This window comes from Bufo gargarizans, chromosome 2, assembly GCF_014858855.1.
Source record: "Bufo gargarizans isolate SCDJY-AF-19 chromosome 2, ASM1485885v1, whole genome shotgun sequence".
Lineage (NCBI taxonomy): Eukaryota > Metazoa > Chordata > Amphibia > Anura > Bufonidae > Bufo > Bufo gargarizans.
The window spans coordinates 511,524,051-511,543,607 of record NC_058081.1 but is presented as its reverse complement, the minus strand read 5'-3'; the positions used below and the strand labels follow the sequence as shown (position 1 = coordinate 511,543,607).

Here is a 19,557-nt window from a genome sequence, read left to right as displayed (position 1 = left end):
AGGATAATCCTGATCAGGATTCTTCCGGCATAGAGCCCCGACGACGGAACTCTATGCCGGAAGAAAAGAACGCAAGTGTGAAAGAGCCCTTACATTGTAAGGCCCCTTTCACACGGGCGAGTTTTCCGTGCGGGTGCGATGCGTGCGGTGAACGTATTGCACCCGCACTGAATCCTGACCCATTCATTTCTATGGGGCTGTGCATATGAGCGGTGATTTTCACGCATCACTTGTGCGTTGAGTGAAAATCGCAGCATGCTCTATATTGTGCGATTTTCACGCGACGCAGGCCCCATAGAAGTGAATAGGGTGCGTGAAAATCGCATAGCATCCGCAAGCAAGTGCGGATGCGGTGCGATTTTCATGCACGGTTGCTAGGTGACAGTCTATTCACTGTATTATTTTCCCTTATAACATGGTTATAAGGGAAAATAATAGCATTCTGAATACAGAATGCATAGTATAATAGGGCTGGAGGGGTTAAAAAAAAAAAGTTAACTCACCTTCTCCTCTTGATCGCGTAGTTCCCGGTCTCTTTACTTCTTGAATAAGCTGTGGGCTAAAGGACCTGTGGTGACGTCAGATCACATGCTCCATCACCACGGTGATGTGATCTGACATCACCACAGGTCATTTAGCCCACAGCTCATTCAAGAAGTAAAGAGACCGGGAACTACGTGATCAAGAGGAGAAGGTGAGTTAACTTTGTTTTTTTTTTAACCCCTCCAGCACTATTATACTATGCATTCTGTATTCAGAATGCTATTATTTTCCCTTATAACCATGTTATAAGGGAAAATAATACAATCTTCAGAACATCAATCCCAAGCCCGAACTTCTGTGAAGAAGTTCGGGTTTGGGAACCAATCATGCGCGATTTTTCTCACGCGAGTGCAAAACGCATTACAATGTTTTGCACTCGCGCAGAAAAATCACGCATTTTCCCGCAACGCACCCACCTCTTATCTGGGCAAAAAAAATTACGCCCGTGTGAAAGAGGCCTAAGTCAGGACTGATCCATTTGGTTCTACATAGACGGTCACCAAAACGCTGCAAGCTGCGTTTTAGTGACTGTCTAAAAAATGCATTGGGGCTAAACTGATCCTTTTTGGGCCGTTTGTGAGAGCCTTGAACGGATCTCACAAGCGGACCCAGAAATGCCAGTGTGAAAGTAGCCTAATGGAGCTGGACAACATCCATGTAGCTTCCAGCAATGCCGGATACAAAGAGATCCAGCAGGCTGTTTCCACCTGTAACTGGGTTTTAATATCAAGGATGCAGTCCTATTTGTGATTGTTAGCCTGCCCTCTAGTGTGAAACTAGCCTTATCCAGCACTGATCCTGAGTTTCATCCTGTATTATACTCCAGAGCTGCACTCACTATTCTGCTGGTGGAGTCACTGTGTACATACATTACTTAGGCTCCATTCACACGTCCGTGGTGTGTTGCGGACCCGCAAATTGCGGGTCCATAACACACCCGCCCGCCACCTCTATAGAAATGCCTACGCAGCTGTGGACAAGAATAGGACATGTTCTATCTTTAGCGGAGCTGCGGACCCGAAGATCAGGGCCGCGCTCCGCAATTGCGGATGCAGACAGCACACTGTGTGCTGTCCGCATCCATTCCGTCCCAATAGAGAATGAATGGGTCCACACCCGTTCCGCAAAATTGCGGAACGGATGCGGACCCATTCTGCGGACGCGTGAATGGAGCCTTATCCTATACTGATCCTGAACTACATCCTGTATTATACTCCAGAGCTGCACGCACTATTCTGCTGGTGGAGTCACTGTGTACATACATTACTTATCTTATACTGTTCCTGAGTTACATTCTGTATTATACTCCAGAGCTGCACTCACTATTCTGCTGGTGGAGTCACTGTGTACATACATTACTTATCCTATACTGATCCTGAACTACATCCTGTATTATACTCCAGAGCTGCACGCACTATTCTGCTGGTGGAGTCACTGTGTACATACATTACTTATCCTATACTGATCCTGAACTACATCCTGTATTATACTCCAGAGCTGCACGCACTATTCTGCTGGTGTAGTCACTGTGTACATACATTACTTATCTTATACTGCTCCTGAGTTACATCCTGTATTATACTCCAGACCCGCACTCACTATTCTGCTGGTGGAGTCACTGTGTACATATATTACTTATCCTGTACTGATCCTGAGTTACATCCTGTATTAAACTCCAGAGCTGCACGCACTATTCTGCTGGTGGAGTCACTGTGTACATACATTATTCATCCTGTACTGATCCTAAGTTACATCCTGTATTATACTCCAGAGCCGCACTCACTATTCTGCTGGTGGAGTCACTGTGTACATATATTACTTATCCCGTACTGATCCTGAGTTACATCCTGTATTAAACTCTAGAGCTGCACTCACTATTCTGTTATCTCCATCATAAGGCCTCATGCTCACAACAGTATTTTTTCACGGTCCGCAAAACGAGGTTCTGTTGTTCCGTGATCCGTGTCCGTTTTTGTTTCCGTGTGTCTTCCTTGATTTTTGGAGGATCACCAGAAAAAAAATCTAAGTCCAGTTTGCCTTGCAAATGATAGGAAAAAAAACGGACGCGGACACGGATAACAATCTTGTGTGCCTCTGTGTTTTTTTACGGACCCATTGACGGACTGGAAACACGGATCACGGACGCGGATGACAAACGGTGCATTATCCGAGTTTTCAACGGACCCATTGAAAGTCAATGGGTCCGCAGAAAATCACGGAAAATGGAACAACGGACACGGAACAAAACAACGGTCGTGTGCATGAGGCCTAAGGGGGATCCATGAGTGGTAGTAATTCTGGGGTGAGGGGTTCTGATATTAATGTATGATTGGTTGTTATGGGCAACAGTCCTGCTTTCTTTTGGACATTTTTATAAATCTGTCTCAAAATTTTTCAATTTCTTACAGTTTTCAGTACCTCTGCTTGCTGTGGGCACATATATTTACATTCAGAGACAGTACAACCAATCATGATTACATCCATCTGACACAGGCCCAGTACCTGATGACCTAGTACAGCTGCTGCAGGCAGACACACAGACATCTCTCCAGGCGGATTACTTACCGACACTGATGCTTTGTAACAAGCTCTCTCCATTCACAGCAAGCAGAGATTTTGACACGTGAGGAATGATCTGTACTTCTACTCAGGATACTTAGCAGCATCTGATTCTCTTCCAGCTCTATACACGATGAAGCCCGGAAAAGTGAAAACCTGTTACGCAGAGCGGGACTTGGTGTACAGCTTCCATGCGGGATCACAGAGCTTTGTCCTCACCGTCCCTCTCCAGTTTCCCGTCCAAGAAAACCTCGATCACTTACACGGACGCCTGATGCTCCTGCACGACCTGCCCTGTTTCATAGAAGAAGGTGACCACATGGTGATATACTCCATATACATTCTCCATACACGTCTTCCCAACCAGTCATTGATTACACACAGCCTGGGACATGCTGCGTGCTGCTGCACAGAGCGCAGGCTACTGCCTCTCCTGGGCGGTAGATCTCTCCACTCTTTGGAATGCTCTATAAAATGATCGCTCCCTATAGATGTGACCTGTCCTTGTGACAAGGCTGGGCAGGAGATCATGGGACAATCCAGAAATCCTCCAAAGTTAGGGGAGGCATGGGGGAGAACAGAATTAGGGTCGGTGGGAAGGATTATGAGTGCTGCACTTTTTGACAGGTCCCAGGTGTCGGATCCCCACGGATCAGGTACTGATGACCTATCCAGACAGTAGCTCATCAGTGAAATCATTTCAGAAAACCCTTTTTATCAGATTTTTCTAAGAATAAGGACTCATTCTTACGAACATAAGGACTCCGCGCCTGTATTGCGGACTGGCCGTGTGCACGCCGTGCTGCTGATGAAGAACCATTGACTAGAATGGGTCCACAATCCGCAAGAGACTGCCAATGATAGGACATGTCCTGTCTTTTGCGGATTGCAAGTCAATGTGTCTGCACCGCAATATGGGATTCCACGTGGCCAGTGCCCGTGCATTGCGGGCCGCTATTTGCGGTCCGCAACACAGGCACTGAGCGCTTCCGTTCATGTGAAGGAGCCCTAACTTTAACAGGGTTACCTATTCATCTCAGATGCCCCATGTGTGATTCCTGCTTCATACGTACTGTATAAAACCACAGCTAAGGTGTCCGTATACCTGTTCAGCCGACGACTATCTGTCCCGACTCGAGACCCCCATACAGCTAAGCATGTACGTGTTTTCAAAGCCGCTACCAGACAGGATGGGGTGAAAAAGTTCAATATGTCCGATCCTTCTTCCCCCCTGACATCGGGAGCTCCCCGTACAGAGAGTGCCGGCCATTCCCACCAAAAGTGACGGGTTCGGCCTCTAGAGTATTGGAGCTGTAGGTAAAACGGTGTGTTCCTGGCGCATCGCCCGCCTGAGGGGGCATGACACAGGGATTCATAGAACAGTAAATAGAGAGCATGCCCCCTCAGGCCCTGTACTGGGCATACATAGTGGCTACAGCACGTAGCAGGGAGTAACGCTCTGCTGGGACTCTAGTCCGGCATCTACCGGGTGATGTGGGCTGGCACGTCACGCTGGTGGCAGAGCGACAGGTTGATAGAAGGGAAGTAAACAGACCTTCACCCAGTAAATGAGACGGTGGCCGGTGCCATGCTGGGAATTTTGCACAAGATGCTGTTGCTCACAGTTAATGAGCTTGTTGGTGTGACCCTGACCCTGAGCGACCCAGACAGCTGGCCAAGCACCTGACTCATGGCAGCCGCTCTCCACATACCCACCCCTGCCCTGGCTGCTCAGTGTGACTTCTTACCCGTTCATTATGTGGCACTGACTAACAAACAAATGACTATAAATATTAAAGGGGTTATCTCATGATTAATGTAAAAATGAAGATCAGACATCATGTAGTACATGACAGTCTCCTTCTAACAAAGCTAGAACCAGCCCTGGACCTCTCATGGATCCAGAGATCTCCCCAGTCATTGCTCTGCTGGATTTATATCAAGCTGGCAGCTCAAGGGGAGTGAAGAATAGATCATATAGAGCAGCAGTGCAGTACCTTGGACTTTGGGAATGCATCAGCCGATCCACGACAGTGTTCAAATGAAAGCAGATGGCGGCATCTCCTGTCCTACAAGGTTTAACCTCTTGTACTGTCTCATGCACCCCTTGTGAATAAACCTGGTTGGACTGGAGATGCTGTCATCTGCTTTCATTTGAACAAGCTCAAGGGGAGTGTCTTTTCTGCTGCAGCTAAAGGGGCGTGTCCATGCTCACCCTATCACAGCTCAGGAGGCAGTTGAGCATGTGCAGCCATCTCAGAGAGCAGGACAAAGAAGTAAGAATAAAACAAACAGCAGGTGGCGCTATACAGATAGATTTTATTGAATAACTTGGTGGCTATGCTAAGTTTTTAAGGACATGTTATTACAAAAGTATTCAGATCCAGGTGCTGGTTTAAAAAATTGTAGAATATTTTTCGTAGGACAACCCCTTTAACATATGTACACGCAGGGCTAAACTATGGCATGGCTTTTTGACCATGCACCTCGACTTTGAATTTCCACCCTGGTGGGTTGTTTAAAATTGACATCATTGCCTTGGATAAAGTATTATTTGGGCACTGTATGAGACTAACATGTGCTCACTATGACAGTATTAGGTGGGTTCTCTATGGGTTTATCATTTCATTATGCGCTGAGTCTGTAGTGTAGATGCTCTGGCATCATTATGTGAGTACTTAGTTTATAGTGTTATTATTTAGGCACTGTATGGATTTGACAGTATTGTGATGGAATTGTACTGCGCTTTTTTGAAGATGGCAGCATTGTGTTGGGTATCTGTGGTGTTTTTATGCAGACACTTTATTTAGACACTATGACATTGTTATGTTATGTGGACTGTTTGACGCCATTATATAGGCACTGCATGGGGCTATCATGTAGTTACTCTATCACAGTGTTATGTGGTTCTCTATGGTGATATTATTTTGTTACTTTTAGGGCTGCAACGATTAATCGATGTAATCGATTATAATCGATAACTGGATTCGTTGTCGACGAATCCAGTTATCGAATAATCGCCGATTTGTTGCTATGCGGGCGGGCGGTCACTGCATCTTTATTTTACCTTTTACAATGACGCTCCTGTAACAGCCAGGCAGAGCGGACGGCGGCGTAACGTCACTTACTCATGTGACACGCCTGCTCCGCCTCCTTCATTCATAAAGTGGGCGGAGCAGGTGCGTCACGTGAGTGAGTGACGTTACGCCGCCGTCCGCTCTGCCTGCTACTGGAGCGTCATTGTAAAAGGTAAAATAAAGATGCAGTGATTAGTCCGACTAAGCATCGTGGCCGGGGCTGTTATGGGGATGGGGGAGGATCTGTCTATGGCACTGCTATGGGGAGGGGGGTCTGTGTATAGCACTGCTATGGGGAGGGGGGGTCTGTGTATGGCACTGCTATGGGGAGGGGGGGTCTGTGTATGGCACTGCTATGGGGAGGGGGATCTGTGCACTGTTATGAGGAAAGGGATCTGTGCACTGTTATGCCCATAACAGTGCACATATCCCCCTCTCCATAACAGCGCCGCCCACAGATCCCCCTCTCCATAACAGCGCCGCCCACAGATCCCCCTCTCCATAACAGCGCCGCCCACAGATCCCCCTCTCCATAACAGCGCCGCCCACAGATCCCCCTCTCCATAACAGCGCCGCCCACAAATCCCCCTCTCCATAACTGCGCCGCCCACAGATCCCCCTCTCCATAACTGCGCCGCCCACAGATCCCCCTCTCCATAACTGTGCCGCCCACAGATCCCCCTCTCTATAACTGCGCCGCCCACAGATCCCCCTCTCCATAACTGTGCCCCCCACAGATCCCCCTCTCCATAACTGCGCCCCCCACAGATCACCCTCTCCATAACTGCGCCCCCCACAGATCCCCCTCTCCATAACTGCGCCGCCCACAGATCCCCCTCTCCATAACTGCGCCGCCCACAGATCCCCCTCTCCATAACTGCGCCGCCCACAGATCCCCCTCTCCATAACTGCGCCGCCCACAGATCCCCCTCTCCATAACTGCGCCGCCCACAGATCCCCCTCTCCATAACTGCGCCGCCCACAGATCCCCCTCTCCATAACTGCGCCGCCCACAGATCCTCCTCTCCATAACTGCGCCGCCCACAGATCCCCCTCTCCATAACTGCGCCGCCCACAGATCCCCCATAATAGTGTCGTCCACAGATCCCCCATAAGTGTCGTCCACAATTTGTTTTAATATGGCCTTTGAACATAATTTTTCAAGTAAGATCATATAAACCTCTCTGTTTTGTAATTTTGTCGTTTTTCCCGATTAATCGTAGAAATTAATCGGCAACTAATCGATTATTCAAATAATCGTTAGCTGCAGCCCTAGTTACTTTATGGAAATGGCATGTAGCTATATAGTATTATGTGGGCGCTTTATTGTGACTATTTAGGCTTGGTATGGAAGCATTATATAGATACACTTTGACAGTGTTATGTGCGTACTGTATAGGATTATTATTTGAGCACAGCATGAGTAGTATGTTATACTGTACAACACTATTATGTGGATAATCTTTTGTATTATTTGGACTTGGCATGGGAACATTATGTAGATACACTTTGAAAGTATTACGTGCGTATTTTATGATATTATTTGAGCACTGTATGAGAGTAGTATTATGTACAGCAGTATTATATGTTATTTGGGCATGTTATGGGAGTATTATGTAGATAACCTTTGACAGTATTATGTGGGTATTTTATAGTAATATCACATGAGTACCGTATGAGAGTAGTATGTGATACTGTACAGCAGTATTGCCCATATTTCGCCGTGGCGTCCTCATTCGGCTTTCTTGATCCAGCGGCGTTCTCCTAAACTCGCCCGGGGGAGGAGGGGGTGGAGCTTTTTTCTTCCGAAGCACCACTTTCTGGCGGCCCGTCTGCTGGGGCAACCGTGGGCCATTATTAATTGAGCCCCAGCTTCTGTGCGGCCTACTCCTGCAGGGACCCCCCATGGCTTATCTTTTCCCTGGCCAGTGTCTGAGACGGCCGGGGATGCCGTTGTGGTTCTGGCGAGCCTAGGGGGCGGGGATGATGGGCAAGCCCAGAGAGCCGGCTGCATTTTGGGGGCGGGGGCGGGCTTGTGTTCGCTCTGCCCCCACGCCAACGACAGAGCAGAGGGAGAGTAGGCTCCTGCTGGGCGGCAGATAATGCTTCAAAGCGGACCCTGACGGCTCTCCCCTTTACAGGTGGCAGACTTTTTGGTAAGCGCCTGGATAAGATCATTTCGGTCGCTACAGGTGGTAAGAGCACCCATTTGCCACAGAACAGGCGGTCTAATAGGTCAAAAAGCGGAAGCCTTTTTTTGTCCCTTTCAGAGTTTTTCCAGCCCCAAGAGGGCGTCCGACAAGTCGGCCACGGATTGGAAGCGCAAACCTTCCTTCAAGCCGTGCCCTTCCTGGCGTTCCCGTCAACAGGGCTCCAAGTCCTTTAACCCTAAGAACTCCGCTGCATGACCAGCTGCTCCCGGTGCCCTCTGTTCGTGTGGTCAGCCGGCTTCATGTGCTGGCTCACGTCTCAGTTGCTTGGGTGAGGGAGGTCATTGCAGAGGGCTACAAGCTAGCTTTCAAGTCCTCCCCTCTGTCCCGTTTTTTTCGGTCATCTCCCGCAACCGCAGATTCTTTTTTTCTGGCAATTCGCACGCTGCTGCAGCAAGGTGTGATTCCTGCGCAAGACCGTTTTGAATGGTTTTGCTCCAATTTGTGGTTCCCAAAAAAAGAGGGGACGGCCCGTCCCATTCTGGACCTCAAGGCGCTCAATTGTTTCCTTTGTGTTGGCAGATTCCAGATGGAGTCTCTGAGGTCGGTCATTGCGTCCATGGAACCGAGAGAGTACCTGTCCTCGATAGACATCAAGGACACTTATCTTCATGTGCCCAAATGCGTCAGTCATCAGAGGTTTCTCTGGTTTGCAGTGGGTCTATTTCACTACCAATTTGTAGCCCTCCGATTCGGCCTGGCCACGCGGACCCGTTGCTTTCCGCTGCCCAAGCTACAGAAGAACCGGAATGGGTGCGTTCCCTGTCTAGGGTGGTGCAGGATGTCTCCAATACCAACAAAGCTGTTGTGGATATATTGAGACGTTTGTAGGCAAGGCAGTCCTTTGACCGGTCCGACTCAGGGGATCACCGGGCACGTGCCCATCGCGGCCGTCTCACAAAACGGTCCAGAACATCCTCCCCCAAAAGGGTGTCTGCGTCTCCCGTTTCCTTGGCCTCTCCTCCTCCTACTAGAGAGTCTTACTCCAACTGAGGACACGTTCAAGAGGCATGTTCCGAGGAGAGAGGGTCAGTTGAGGATGTTGTTTCCCCGGAGCATCAGTTGTCCAAACTGTCCTCCATGGTGGACAATTTAATTGCAGCAGTTATTGAGACATTAAAGGTTGAGAATCCAGCTCCGTAATCTGCCAGTGCTGGTGTTTCCTTTAGGAAGTCCCGTCATTCGCACAAGTGTTTCCCCAGCCACCAGGAGTTTGATTCCTCTCTCTCCAAGGAGTGGAATTTCCCTGATAGACATTTCATGTTGCAAAAACGCTTGAACGTCCTTTATCCATTTCCGCAGGATTTGACTGGTCGGCTCCACCTATAGTGGACTCGCCAGTTTCCCGCTTGGCTAAACAAACTACCTTGCCAATGGCGGACGGGGCTTCTTTTTCTGATATCAAAGATAAGAAGCTGGAAGCTTTTGCTAAATCTGCCTTTGAAGCAGTAGGCACAGCGCTGCAGCCGGTATTTGCCTCTACATGGGTGAGCAAGGCTATGGGAGAGTGGGCACTCATGGCCTCATGGTTCAACAACAAGGTCGAGGACTTTGTTGCGCGGTCCAGGGACCCCATGGCCCTGGCATGCGACACGCTGGTGATTCCGTGGAGTCGGTTCACGTTTCCTTACGTGTTCTCACCTCTGCCTCTCATTCTGCGTCTTCTCCGGAAGATCAGGTCCAAGAAACTGCACGTCATTCTCGTGGCCCCAGATTGGCCGCGCAGAGTGTGGCACACGATCCTAGTTGCCCTTCTCGCCGACAAACCTTGGCATATTCCTCTTCCGGAGGACCTGCTGTCACAGGGGCCAATCTTCCACCCAAATTTAGGGTTGCTACATTTAACGGCATGGATGTTGAAGCCGCCGTACTGAAAGCTCGTGGGTTTTCGGATGCGGTTGTCCAGACCATGATTCGGGCCAGGAAGCCGTCGTCTTCCAGAATCTACCACCGGACCTGAAAGTCCTACTTTAGTTGGTGCGGGCAGCGACGGCTGTCTCCCGTTCTCTTTTCTTTGCCGCGACTTTTGGCTTTCCTGCAGTCGAGTATGGACCTGGGGCTGGTTCTCAGCTCTCTTAAAGGGCAAGTGTCACCTCTCTCCGTTCTTTTTCAGCGAAATTTAGCTTCGCTTTCGACGGTTCGGACATTTTTTTTGCAGGGGGTGGCGCATTCTGCTCCCCCTTTCCGTCCTCCGTCCGATCCTTAGGATTTTAATCTAGTGCTCAACGATCTCCAATCTTCTCAGTTTGAGCCTTTGCAGCAGGTGTCGCTGCGCTTCCTGTCTTATAAGGTGGCTTTTTTGGTTGCAATTACTTCTATCCGTAGAGTGTCGGAACTCGCGGCTCTGTCATATCGGTCGCCCTTTCTGATCCTCCATCAGGATAAAGTGGTCCTTCGCCCTGTGCAGTCTTTCCTTCCGAAGGTGGTGTCGGCATTCCATCTAAATGAGAAGATTATTCTCCCTTCATTTTGTCCAGACCCGTCTCATCCTCGGGAGCAGTTTCTCCATACCATGGATTTGGTACGAGCCGTTCGAGTCTATCTGTCCCAGACGGCATCTTTCCGGCGAACGGATTCCCTGTTCGTGATTCCAGAGGGACCGAGACGAGGGCTGGCAGCGTCAAAGACTTCCATTTCCCAATTGTTTTGTTTGGCTATTGTGGAAGCGTACCACGTTAAGGACCAGGTCCCGCCATTCCGAGTGACTGCTCATTCAGCTCGGGCAGTGGGGGCCTCTTGGGCGGGACATCACGGGGCTTCAGCCCTTCAGGTATGCAAGGTGGCGTTTTTGCATACTTTTTCCAAGTTTTACAGAGTGCACACCTTTGCATCTTCTGACGCTTCTTAGAGTTTTGAAGACGGCGGTTCTCTGATTAGCAGGTGGGTTGACGTTAAGCCCACCCTTGGGACTGCTCTGGAACGTCCAATGGTCAATGAAATTTTTGTACTTACCGTAAAATCTGTTTCTCTTCCGTTCATTGGGGGACACAGCTCCCATCCATTATTTTGTTTACGGGCCTTTTCGGGCCTGTGTGGTTCTGGGTTTGTACATAATGTGATTTTCTTATGTCTGGCTTCTCCTACTGCTTTTGCACTAAACTGATTACGCTTAGTCCCTGTAGGAAGGGTATAGCTGAAGAGGGAGGAGCTTACACTTTATGCGCTTAGTGTCCGCCTCCTAGCTGTGCTCGTATGGCGGCCCTCAAACAGCGGGTCTGCAATATACAGGCACTGGCCGTTTGTGCATCACATCACGGAAGCAGACCCATTCACTTGCATGCATTGTTTTTTTGCAGTGCGGACCATCGGATGCAGACAGTCGAATGGGTCCAGCATCCTCATACAGCGGTCCTACAGTCGCTGCCCGTGCATTGCGGACCACAAGTGCCCAACCGGGCATGAGCCCTTATGTGTTATTATGTGGACATGGTATATGAGTATTATGTAGATACTCTGACAGTATTATGTGGGTAGTGTATAGTAACATTATTTGAGCACTATATAGGAGTAGTATGTGATACTGTACAGCAGTATTATGTGAATACCCTGTGTTAGTATTTAGACATTGTAGGGGAGTATTATGTATACTTTGGCAGGATTATGGGGGAGATTTATCAAAACTGGTGTAAAGGAAAACTGGCTTAGTTGCCAGAAGAAACAGATTCCACCTTTCATTTTTCAGCGCTTCATTGGAATATGAAAGGATCAATCTGATTGCCAGATGAAGCCCGTTTTCTTTTACACCAGTTTTGGTAAATCTCCCCCTAAAAGTGTTTATTGTATAGTAATATTATTTGAGCACTGCAGAGTAGTATGTCCAATAGTGGACTGGCCATAGACCCTACAGGGAAATTTCCCAGTGCCCACGGGGCCACATAAGCACTCATCATGGCTGCCAGCTGAGTACATAACGATTTGATCCTCTGAGCATTAATTAATGCTAGGAGCATCAGGTACCTATGCACCTGGCCAGCGTCTGCAGGATGGTGATAAAACTGATTATTGTGGAGAGGGCTGCAGTATTTTGTGCTGCATTGTGGTATTTGGTTCCTCTGGGGCGGTATTTTGTGCCGTACTATGGTATTGCCAGCCTCGCCTACTTCTGTTGTCCCTGCCTGTTTGTTAGCTGCGCCTACTTGTGTAGACCTGTCTTCTGTCAGTTTGGACCCAGCCCCAACTTGGGGCCACTTTTAGTTCCAGTCCGCCCCTGAGTATATCATACTCTATAGCTGTATTATCTGGATACTGTATTGTAATATAAGATCAGCTTGGTATGGGAGCCTTATGTAGATATGCTTTAAAAGTATGATGTGGGTATTGTATGGCATTATTATTTGAGCACTGTATGAGAAAAGTATGTGATGTTCTGCAACAATATTAGGGTACTTTCACACTAGCGGTTTTCTTTTGCGGCATTGAGTTCCGTCCTAGGGGCTCAATACCAGAAAAGAACTGATCAGTTTTATCCCCATGCATTCTGAATGGAGAGCATTTCTGTTCATTCTGCATCAGGATGTCTTCAGTTCAGTCACTGAACAGCATTTTGGACAGAGGAAATACCGCAGCATGCGGTATTATCTCTGTTCAAAATTCTGGATCAGTTGCCGGCATTAAAAATACCAGAAGGTAAAAATGTGGAAAAAGTATATAGAAACGGATCCGTTTGTCCGTATGACAAACGGAGAGACAGATCCGTTCTTGCAATGCATTTGTGAGACGGATCCGCATCAGGATCCGTCTACAAATGCTGTCAGTTTGCATGCAGATTGCCGGATCACTCTGCCGCAAGTGTGAAAGTAGCCTTACGTGAGTACTCTATTGTAATATCATGTGGGAATGATATGGGAATGATGTAGATGGTATGGGAGTATTATTAGAGCACTTCATGAGTGTAGTATGTCGCACTCTATAACAGTATTATATGGGTTCTTTACACTGACATAGGATCGCTGTATATGAGTAGCTTTTACAGGAGTGTCCCCGTATTATTTGGACACTATGCCTAATACCTGCCTCCAACCAGGCAAACAGTCCTTGCAGTCCACATGTTCCTTCTGTAAGGTGGACTGGGGCTATTCATAAGCTGTCAGTTGGCAGTAACTTGTTGCTTCTGCGTCTTCAACAGGTGCTTTCAGGAACGAGTCCTATTCCAAGTCTCCAGAGTTATTCTCGTAAATCGCAGAGCCAAAATAATTATCTTAATTAAGCAGCAGGTTCTTGTGAGCGGAGTTACCCATTAAATGGGCAGACAGATGGTTGTGTTTATGTCACATAAAGGTTACATAGCAGATGATGTCCTGCCATCCTTTAAAAGTCATCATTTCTTAAGTTAACTCTTCGTTGCCCTTCCTTTTTTTTTTTTTTTTATTGTCTTTCCAACAGACCTGAAGAAGTCCCTGAGCCAGTTTGTTGAGGAGGAAACCATTAAAGATTTTGACAGAGAAGCTGAGCAGGCCCTAGAAGCGGTGAACTTGGGTCAGGTGGATGTTGGAACCTTGGCCAGTACCTGGATGACAGCGTATACAGAGGTGAGATGGGCTGATGATAGGCCATAGTATCTATGAACACAACTTGTCCTGGCTTCCATCAAGAAAGCTTAAAGGGGCTTTCTCACCATCAACTCTCTTTGGGAGGCCCCATAGTGCACCATGGGAACTCAGCGGTGGAGCGGTGGTCACGTGTTGACACCACTGCTGCATTCTCATGGGGCACTTTGAGACCTCTTTCTCTGGATCCTAAACAGAAGATCCCAATCTGTTAACTCAACATTCTTTAATAGGGTGTATGGAAATGGCTTTTCTGAAGGCTACTTTCACATCTGCATTGTTAATTCCGGTTTTGAGATCTGGCAGAGAATCTCAAAACTGGAGTACAACGGATCCATGACACTTCATACATCCAGATGCATCTGTTTCGGCCGGATCCAGTTGGATTAAATCAAAACTGAACAACCTGGATCCGGTATGAAAATCATTGTAAGTCAACGGGCGCCGGATCCAGTTTTTTTGTTAGTGAAAAAAACGGATACTGCACGTATTGATTACATTGATTTTCATGCCGGATCCGGTTTGTTAAGTATTGATTTAATACAAACGGATCTGGCCGAAACGGATGGTTCCCGACCTTTTTTGTGTCCGGCACTAAAACAGAACGGATGCGTACTTATGCATCCTGATCAGTTTGACAATGAATGGGGACAAAACTGGACCATCTAATTCCAGTTTTGAGATCCTCTCCCGGATCTCAAAGCCGGAATTGAAAACGCAGATGTGAAAATAGCCTAAACAAGTCAACCTCTTTAAGCTTTAGTTATGTAACACTGGACATGCCTTTTAAGCACTATTTACTTACAGCCAGAGAACCCTTTTAATTTGTTTTGCTAGTCCGCCTTTAAGCTTAAGCCTCATACACACGGGTTCCACGGACCGCGTAATACCGGCCTGGATTTCTTCTGCGTGCAGGAGCGCACGGCGTCATTGGTTGCTATGACACCGTGCGCTATCTGCTGCCGCCGCAGTACAGTAATACACTGGTATGATCTATACCAGTGTATTACTGTACTGCGGCGGCAGCAGGAAGTGCACGGCGCCAAAGCAACCAATGACGCAGTGCGCTCCTGCACTCAGAAGAAATCCAGGCCGGTATCACGCGGTCCGTGTTCCACTGACGTGTGCATGAGGCTTTAACAGCCATATCTGATAGGGTGCTGTGGACACACTGATCAAGAACCACAGTCCTTTCAGTGAAGGTGTCAGACAGCAGTTTACCCCTCAGCTATAAATCTGAATGTTCACATGATCGAAGCTTGGGTGCTGTCCGAGATTTAATGAAAGTACCTGCAGGACATTTGGAAAAATTACGTATCAACCCTTACTTACCTGTGAAATCCTCTGGATGTCCCACCAGTCTTTTGACTACTTTTCCTGCATCAACGACATGTCACACATCCACATAACCGCTGCAGCCAATCGTTGACCTCAGCTAGCACTAAGGTCAGTGATTGTGCAGGGGCCATGTGAATATACAGCATGCTGTTGCTACAGGAGAAAATATACCTATTGGCACCGGATTTACCGGTGAGCAATATCTGATTTAGTGGTTTCTATCATTTTCTGCAGGTAATTTATATTGTTACAGTCTCCGGCAACTCCTTAATATGGTTTTACTGGGATGGTTGATATAAAGAGAATTACAAGTAGGGGGCAGTAGAACTTTATGGGAAAAATGGTAATAGAATTTTAAGGTTTCTTAATGTGGGTATTTCCAAAATGAAGTAAATGACCAAAATGGGGCACCGAAGCCAGAGGCCTGCTGTACTATAAATGATGTGAGACGGCAGGGGGGGGGTACATTTTTTTTACATCCATTTTGCATTGAGAGGCCAAGCTCTTCAAGCAGAACAATGTGATTAAAAGATATTGCTGTTCTCTCTGTCTGTGTTACACTGATTGATAAAGGGAATCTGGCACTGGGAGATCCATTCAAAGTTGGGGAATCTATAATCTGCCATAAAGAATATGTCACATAGTTTATTTCTAGTCCTATATTGAGAGGGGGGGAGGTCTGAGTGTTGGGCACATTGGGATGCCGTAAGGGCAAGATAGTCTCCAAAAGTCTAAATGCAACAGAGACAGCGCTTAAAGAGGATCTGACAGCTCTCCTGATTAGTGTTGAGTGAACTTGTTTTTTTAAGTTCGGCGTCTAAAGTTCAGGTTATCGAAGTATCCTGATATGGATTCTAAATTCCGTTATGGTCCGTGGTAGCGGAATCCATAATGGGATTCTTCAATAACCCGAACTTTAGACGCCGAACTTTAAACACAAGTTCGCTCAACACTACTCCTGACATGTCTGGAGCTATTCTGGAACACCTTAGAACTGCATTGTGGCATTCCTTCTGGAGACGTGTTGGGTGTATAATTCCATTTGTCAATGTGAAGTGTCCCCACACAGCCAGGCAGCACTGCTTGGACAGTGTCAGATTGCGATAGGACACACACCGTTGACAGATTTCAAGTTGGTAATACCTTTGCAGGAGGAATAACAGAGGAATGACACATTGCAGAGATTGAAGAAAAGATCCCCGAAAATGGTTGTTTCATGGGGAGTTAATAAAAATGTACAAAAATCAGGGTCAGAATTGCAGAGATTCTGTTTATTTCAAATGACCTGCCAGCGTTTCCATGTTTATCAGGCTGCTATACGCCTTCTGTCTAGTTCCCTTTAAGCCGTGCTGAGCTAAACTATAGTGAAACTTCCTTCCTGCAGACAACACTAGAACATGCCCGTCCGGAGGATCCGAACTGGGACGAGGATTTTGCCGACATTTATCATGATCTTATCCACTCCCCAGCCTCTGAAACACTTCTGAACCTGGAGCACAACTACTTTGTAAGCATCTCGGAGCTCCTCGGAGAAAGAGACGTGGAGCTGAAGAAGTTACGAGAGAGGTGACTTTATATTCTATACAGTTCAAGCCATTAAACTGGTGAAGTCCTCACTGAACTTTGATTTGGTCATAAATCAGCTGAGAAGATCATTCAAGAGAGGAGAGGGAGGGTCTAGACGCATAGTAAGGCGGATTTGCTACTGAATGGCTGTCTGCAGCCTGCTATGTATTGGAATACATGCCAGCTTCAGGAGCTAAACGTGCCAACATTTTTTTATAAAAACCTATTGCAAAAATGATTTTTTTTTAGCCCAAAATACACTCATTGACAAAAAAATGAAACTTTCTATGTGTGAAAGTAATGATGATACATGTAAGTGATTACAATATTACAGCGAAAGGAAACATTTATTGGAGAAAACTGCGCAATTGAAAGGAGGCACTAGTACCATGTTGGGCCGCCTCTAGTCCTGGGTACAAGATGAGATACGGTTGGACATGGAGGCATACAGTTTCTGTATGGTATCCTGGGACATATTTGCCCACAGATGTTGCAGCTGGGCCTCTAGATCCTGCACACTCGTAGGTTACTGAATCTGGCATCCTAGCTGGTTACCGGGTAGGCCAAGGAAATGTTACAATCTGGCGGAGACATTCCCGGGAAACGTGTGTAGATGAGCATTATCCTGTTGAGAAATACCAGATGGAAGCCCTGCCATAGGAGGTAACACATCTGGCTGCAGTTAGTGTCCCTTATATCGCTCGGAGGGGTGACCAGCTGTCACATGTGATGGCTCCCCAGATCATCACACCGGCAATTGGGGCAGTGTATTGCTCCACAGCAGACGGGATTAAAGAACTCACCACAATCATTTACATATCTGCCTGAGCCATAACTGCATGCTGAGTTTTGCAGCAATCTGACCTTTCTATCTGGTGTGTTATTTTTTTTGTCTGAGTGTACATGCAGTTAAATAAAATATTATTTAAAGGTGCCCATAGCCGGTTTACTGCAGCCACCACTAGGGCAAGATTAGGACTGCATGCTGTTTTAATATGGGGCTGTTGTATACAGTAGGCTCCCTCTAGTGGTGGCTGAGGGCAGGCGTATTATATTAAGTGAGCTCTGTAACAGAAAAACAGAGCTTGGGTCACTGTTAGAATATATTAAGATGCTCTTTAAATCTTGAAGGGGTATTTCCATTACATACAATGGGGGCATATCGCTAGAGGTGGGACCCGCACCTACAAGGAGAACGGAGCGGGGAGAGCTGTGTCTGGGGTCCATCCACCACCAAGCGCTGCTCCCATACAAGTGATTGGGAGTGCACCGCGCACAAGCGGCCCCTGCTCCCATTTATTTTTATGGGGCAGACGGAAATAGCAGAGCAAGTGCTCGGCTATTTTTGGCGGCACCATTGAAATAAATGGAGGGCGGCTGTGCATGCGCAGTGTGCCTCCATTCATTTCCCCGCTCCGTTCTCGTTGTAGTTGGGTGGGACCTGCACCTCTCAGACAATGGGGGCATATCCTAGCGATATGCCCCCATTGTATATAATGGGAAAGTGTGGATAATACACTCCTGTAAAATGTATTATATAATCACTGCTCTTGTTTTGCTTGAAAAATCAATTACTCAAAGAATCGTCCATCTTGTCCCTACAGGCAAGGTTTGAAGATGGATAAAGTGATGCAAGAATTGGGCAAGTCATTAAGTGACCAAGATGTCAACTCAGTAGCAGCTCAACATTTTGAATCTCAACAGGTAACCACCACTTTGGTATTCTCTATTATGTCCAAAGGGGCAACCCTTGTTCATAGATCCTATTAGGGCATGCAGAGACGATCAACACTTGGGACCCTCCTGTGGTGACCAGAGCAAGAGAACTGCTACAGAGTGTCTCTATTTCTGGGGGACTTGGCTCAACCCCATATTACATGATCTCCCATTGATTCCCACTGGCTCTTTGTGATACTACATCTCCCATGAAGCAAGGTGTTGCCAGCTTTGATTCGTGCGTTAGGCTTTTCACATGGCATTTTGTGGCATCCATCAGGAGTATATTTTGGGAGGACCTCCAAGATTAAACCCTGACAGATGGCATCCATAGGCTCTGATTATAAAAGAAAAAGAAAGTATACTTTTACATATAAGTATACTTTTTTTTAAAAGTATACTTTAACTTTTTTATACTTTTGGATGTCTCTGTGTAGAATAGTGCAACAGACTGTACTATTCCGTACAGCCAGAAAAAAGTATAGCAATGTAAACCAGAGGCTAAAGAGTTGTTTTTTTACCTCTGTTGTATGGGGTAGTAGGGGCTATTGGAAAGATTGATGTGCGCGTGGCTGATAGTATGGAGCGAATAAAAAATAATAATACATACCCCATCCATTTGTGCGTGAAGAGGCTGTCACGGCCATCTTGATTGAAGATACCACGCAAAGTCTTGCAAACGGTGAATTATGACATTGTGTGGTGTCTTCAATGAAGATGGCCACGACGGCCTCTATGTGATCAAATGGATGAGGGGAGTATTTTATTCTTTTTTTTACCCTGATTAACCCCTGAAAGGTCTAAATGCTGCTGCGATTAGCGATGAACGAGGGATCTGTGGTGTTCAGTGACCGGGGGGCGGCACGATCGCCATTCCCCGTCATTGCCCCCGCTACATACAAAGAAATGTGCTTCACCATGAAGCGAATTTCTTTATGAAAGTCAACGAAGCAGCTGAATCAAATTTTCCATAACTTCCCTCATCTCTATTGGATGCCATTC

The 19,557-nt window shown here is 47.1% G+C and overlaps 1 protein-coding gene across 1 annotated transcript in view; it reads left to right on the top strand.

The window, feature by feature from the left end:
* C2H12orf4 (chromosome 2 C12orf4 homolog) overlaps positions 1–19,557 on the top strand; it is a 78,760-nt gene that overhangs the window by 4,611 nt on the left and 54,592 nt on the right. The window contains exons 2-5 of the mRNA XM_044277951.1: positions 3,225–3,413; positions 13,772–13,917; positions 16,658–16,839; positions 18,444–18,543. Of these exons, the coding sequence (XP_044133886.1) occupies positions 3,236–3,413; positions 13,772–13,917; positions 16,658–16,839; positions 18,444–18,543 (606 nt within the window). The 5' untranslated portion in view covers positions 3,225–3,235. The remainder of the gene's footprint in view (positions 1–3,224; positions 3,414–13,771; positions 13,918–16,657; positions 16,840–18,443; positions 18,544–19,557) is intronic.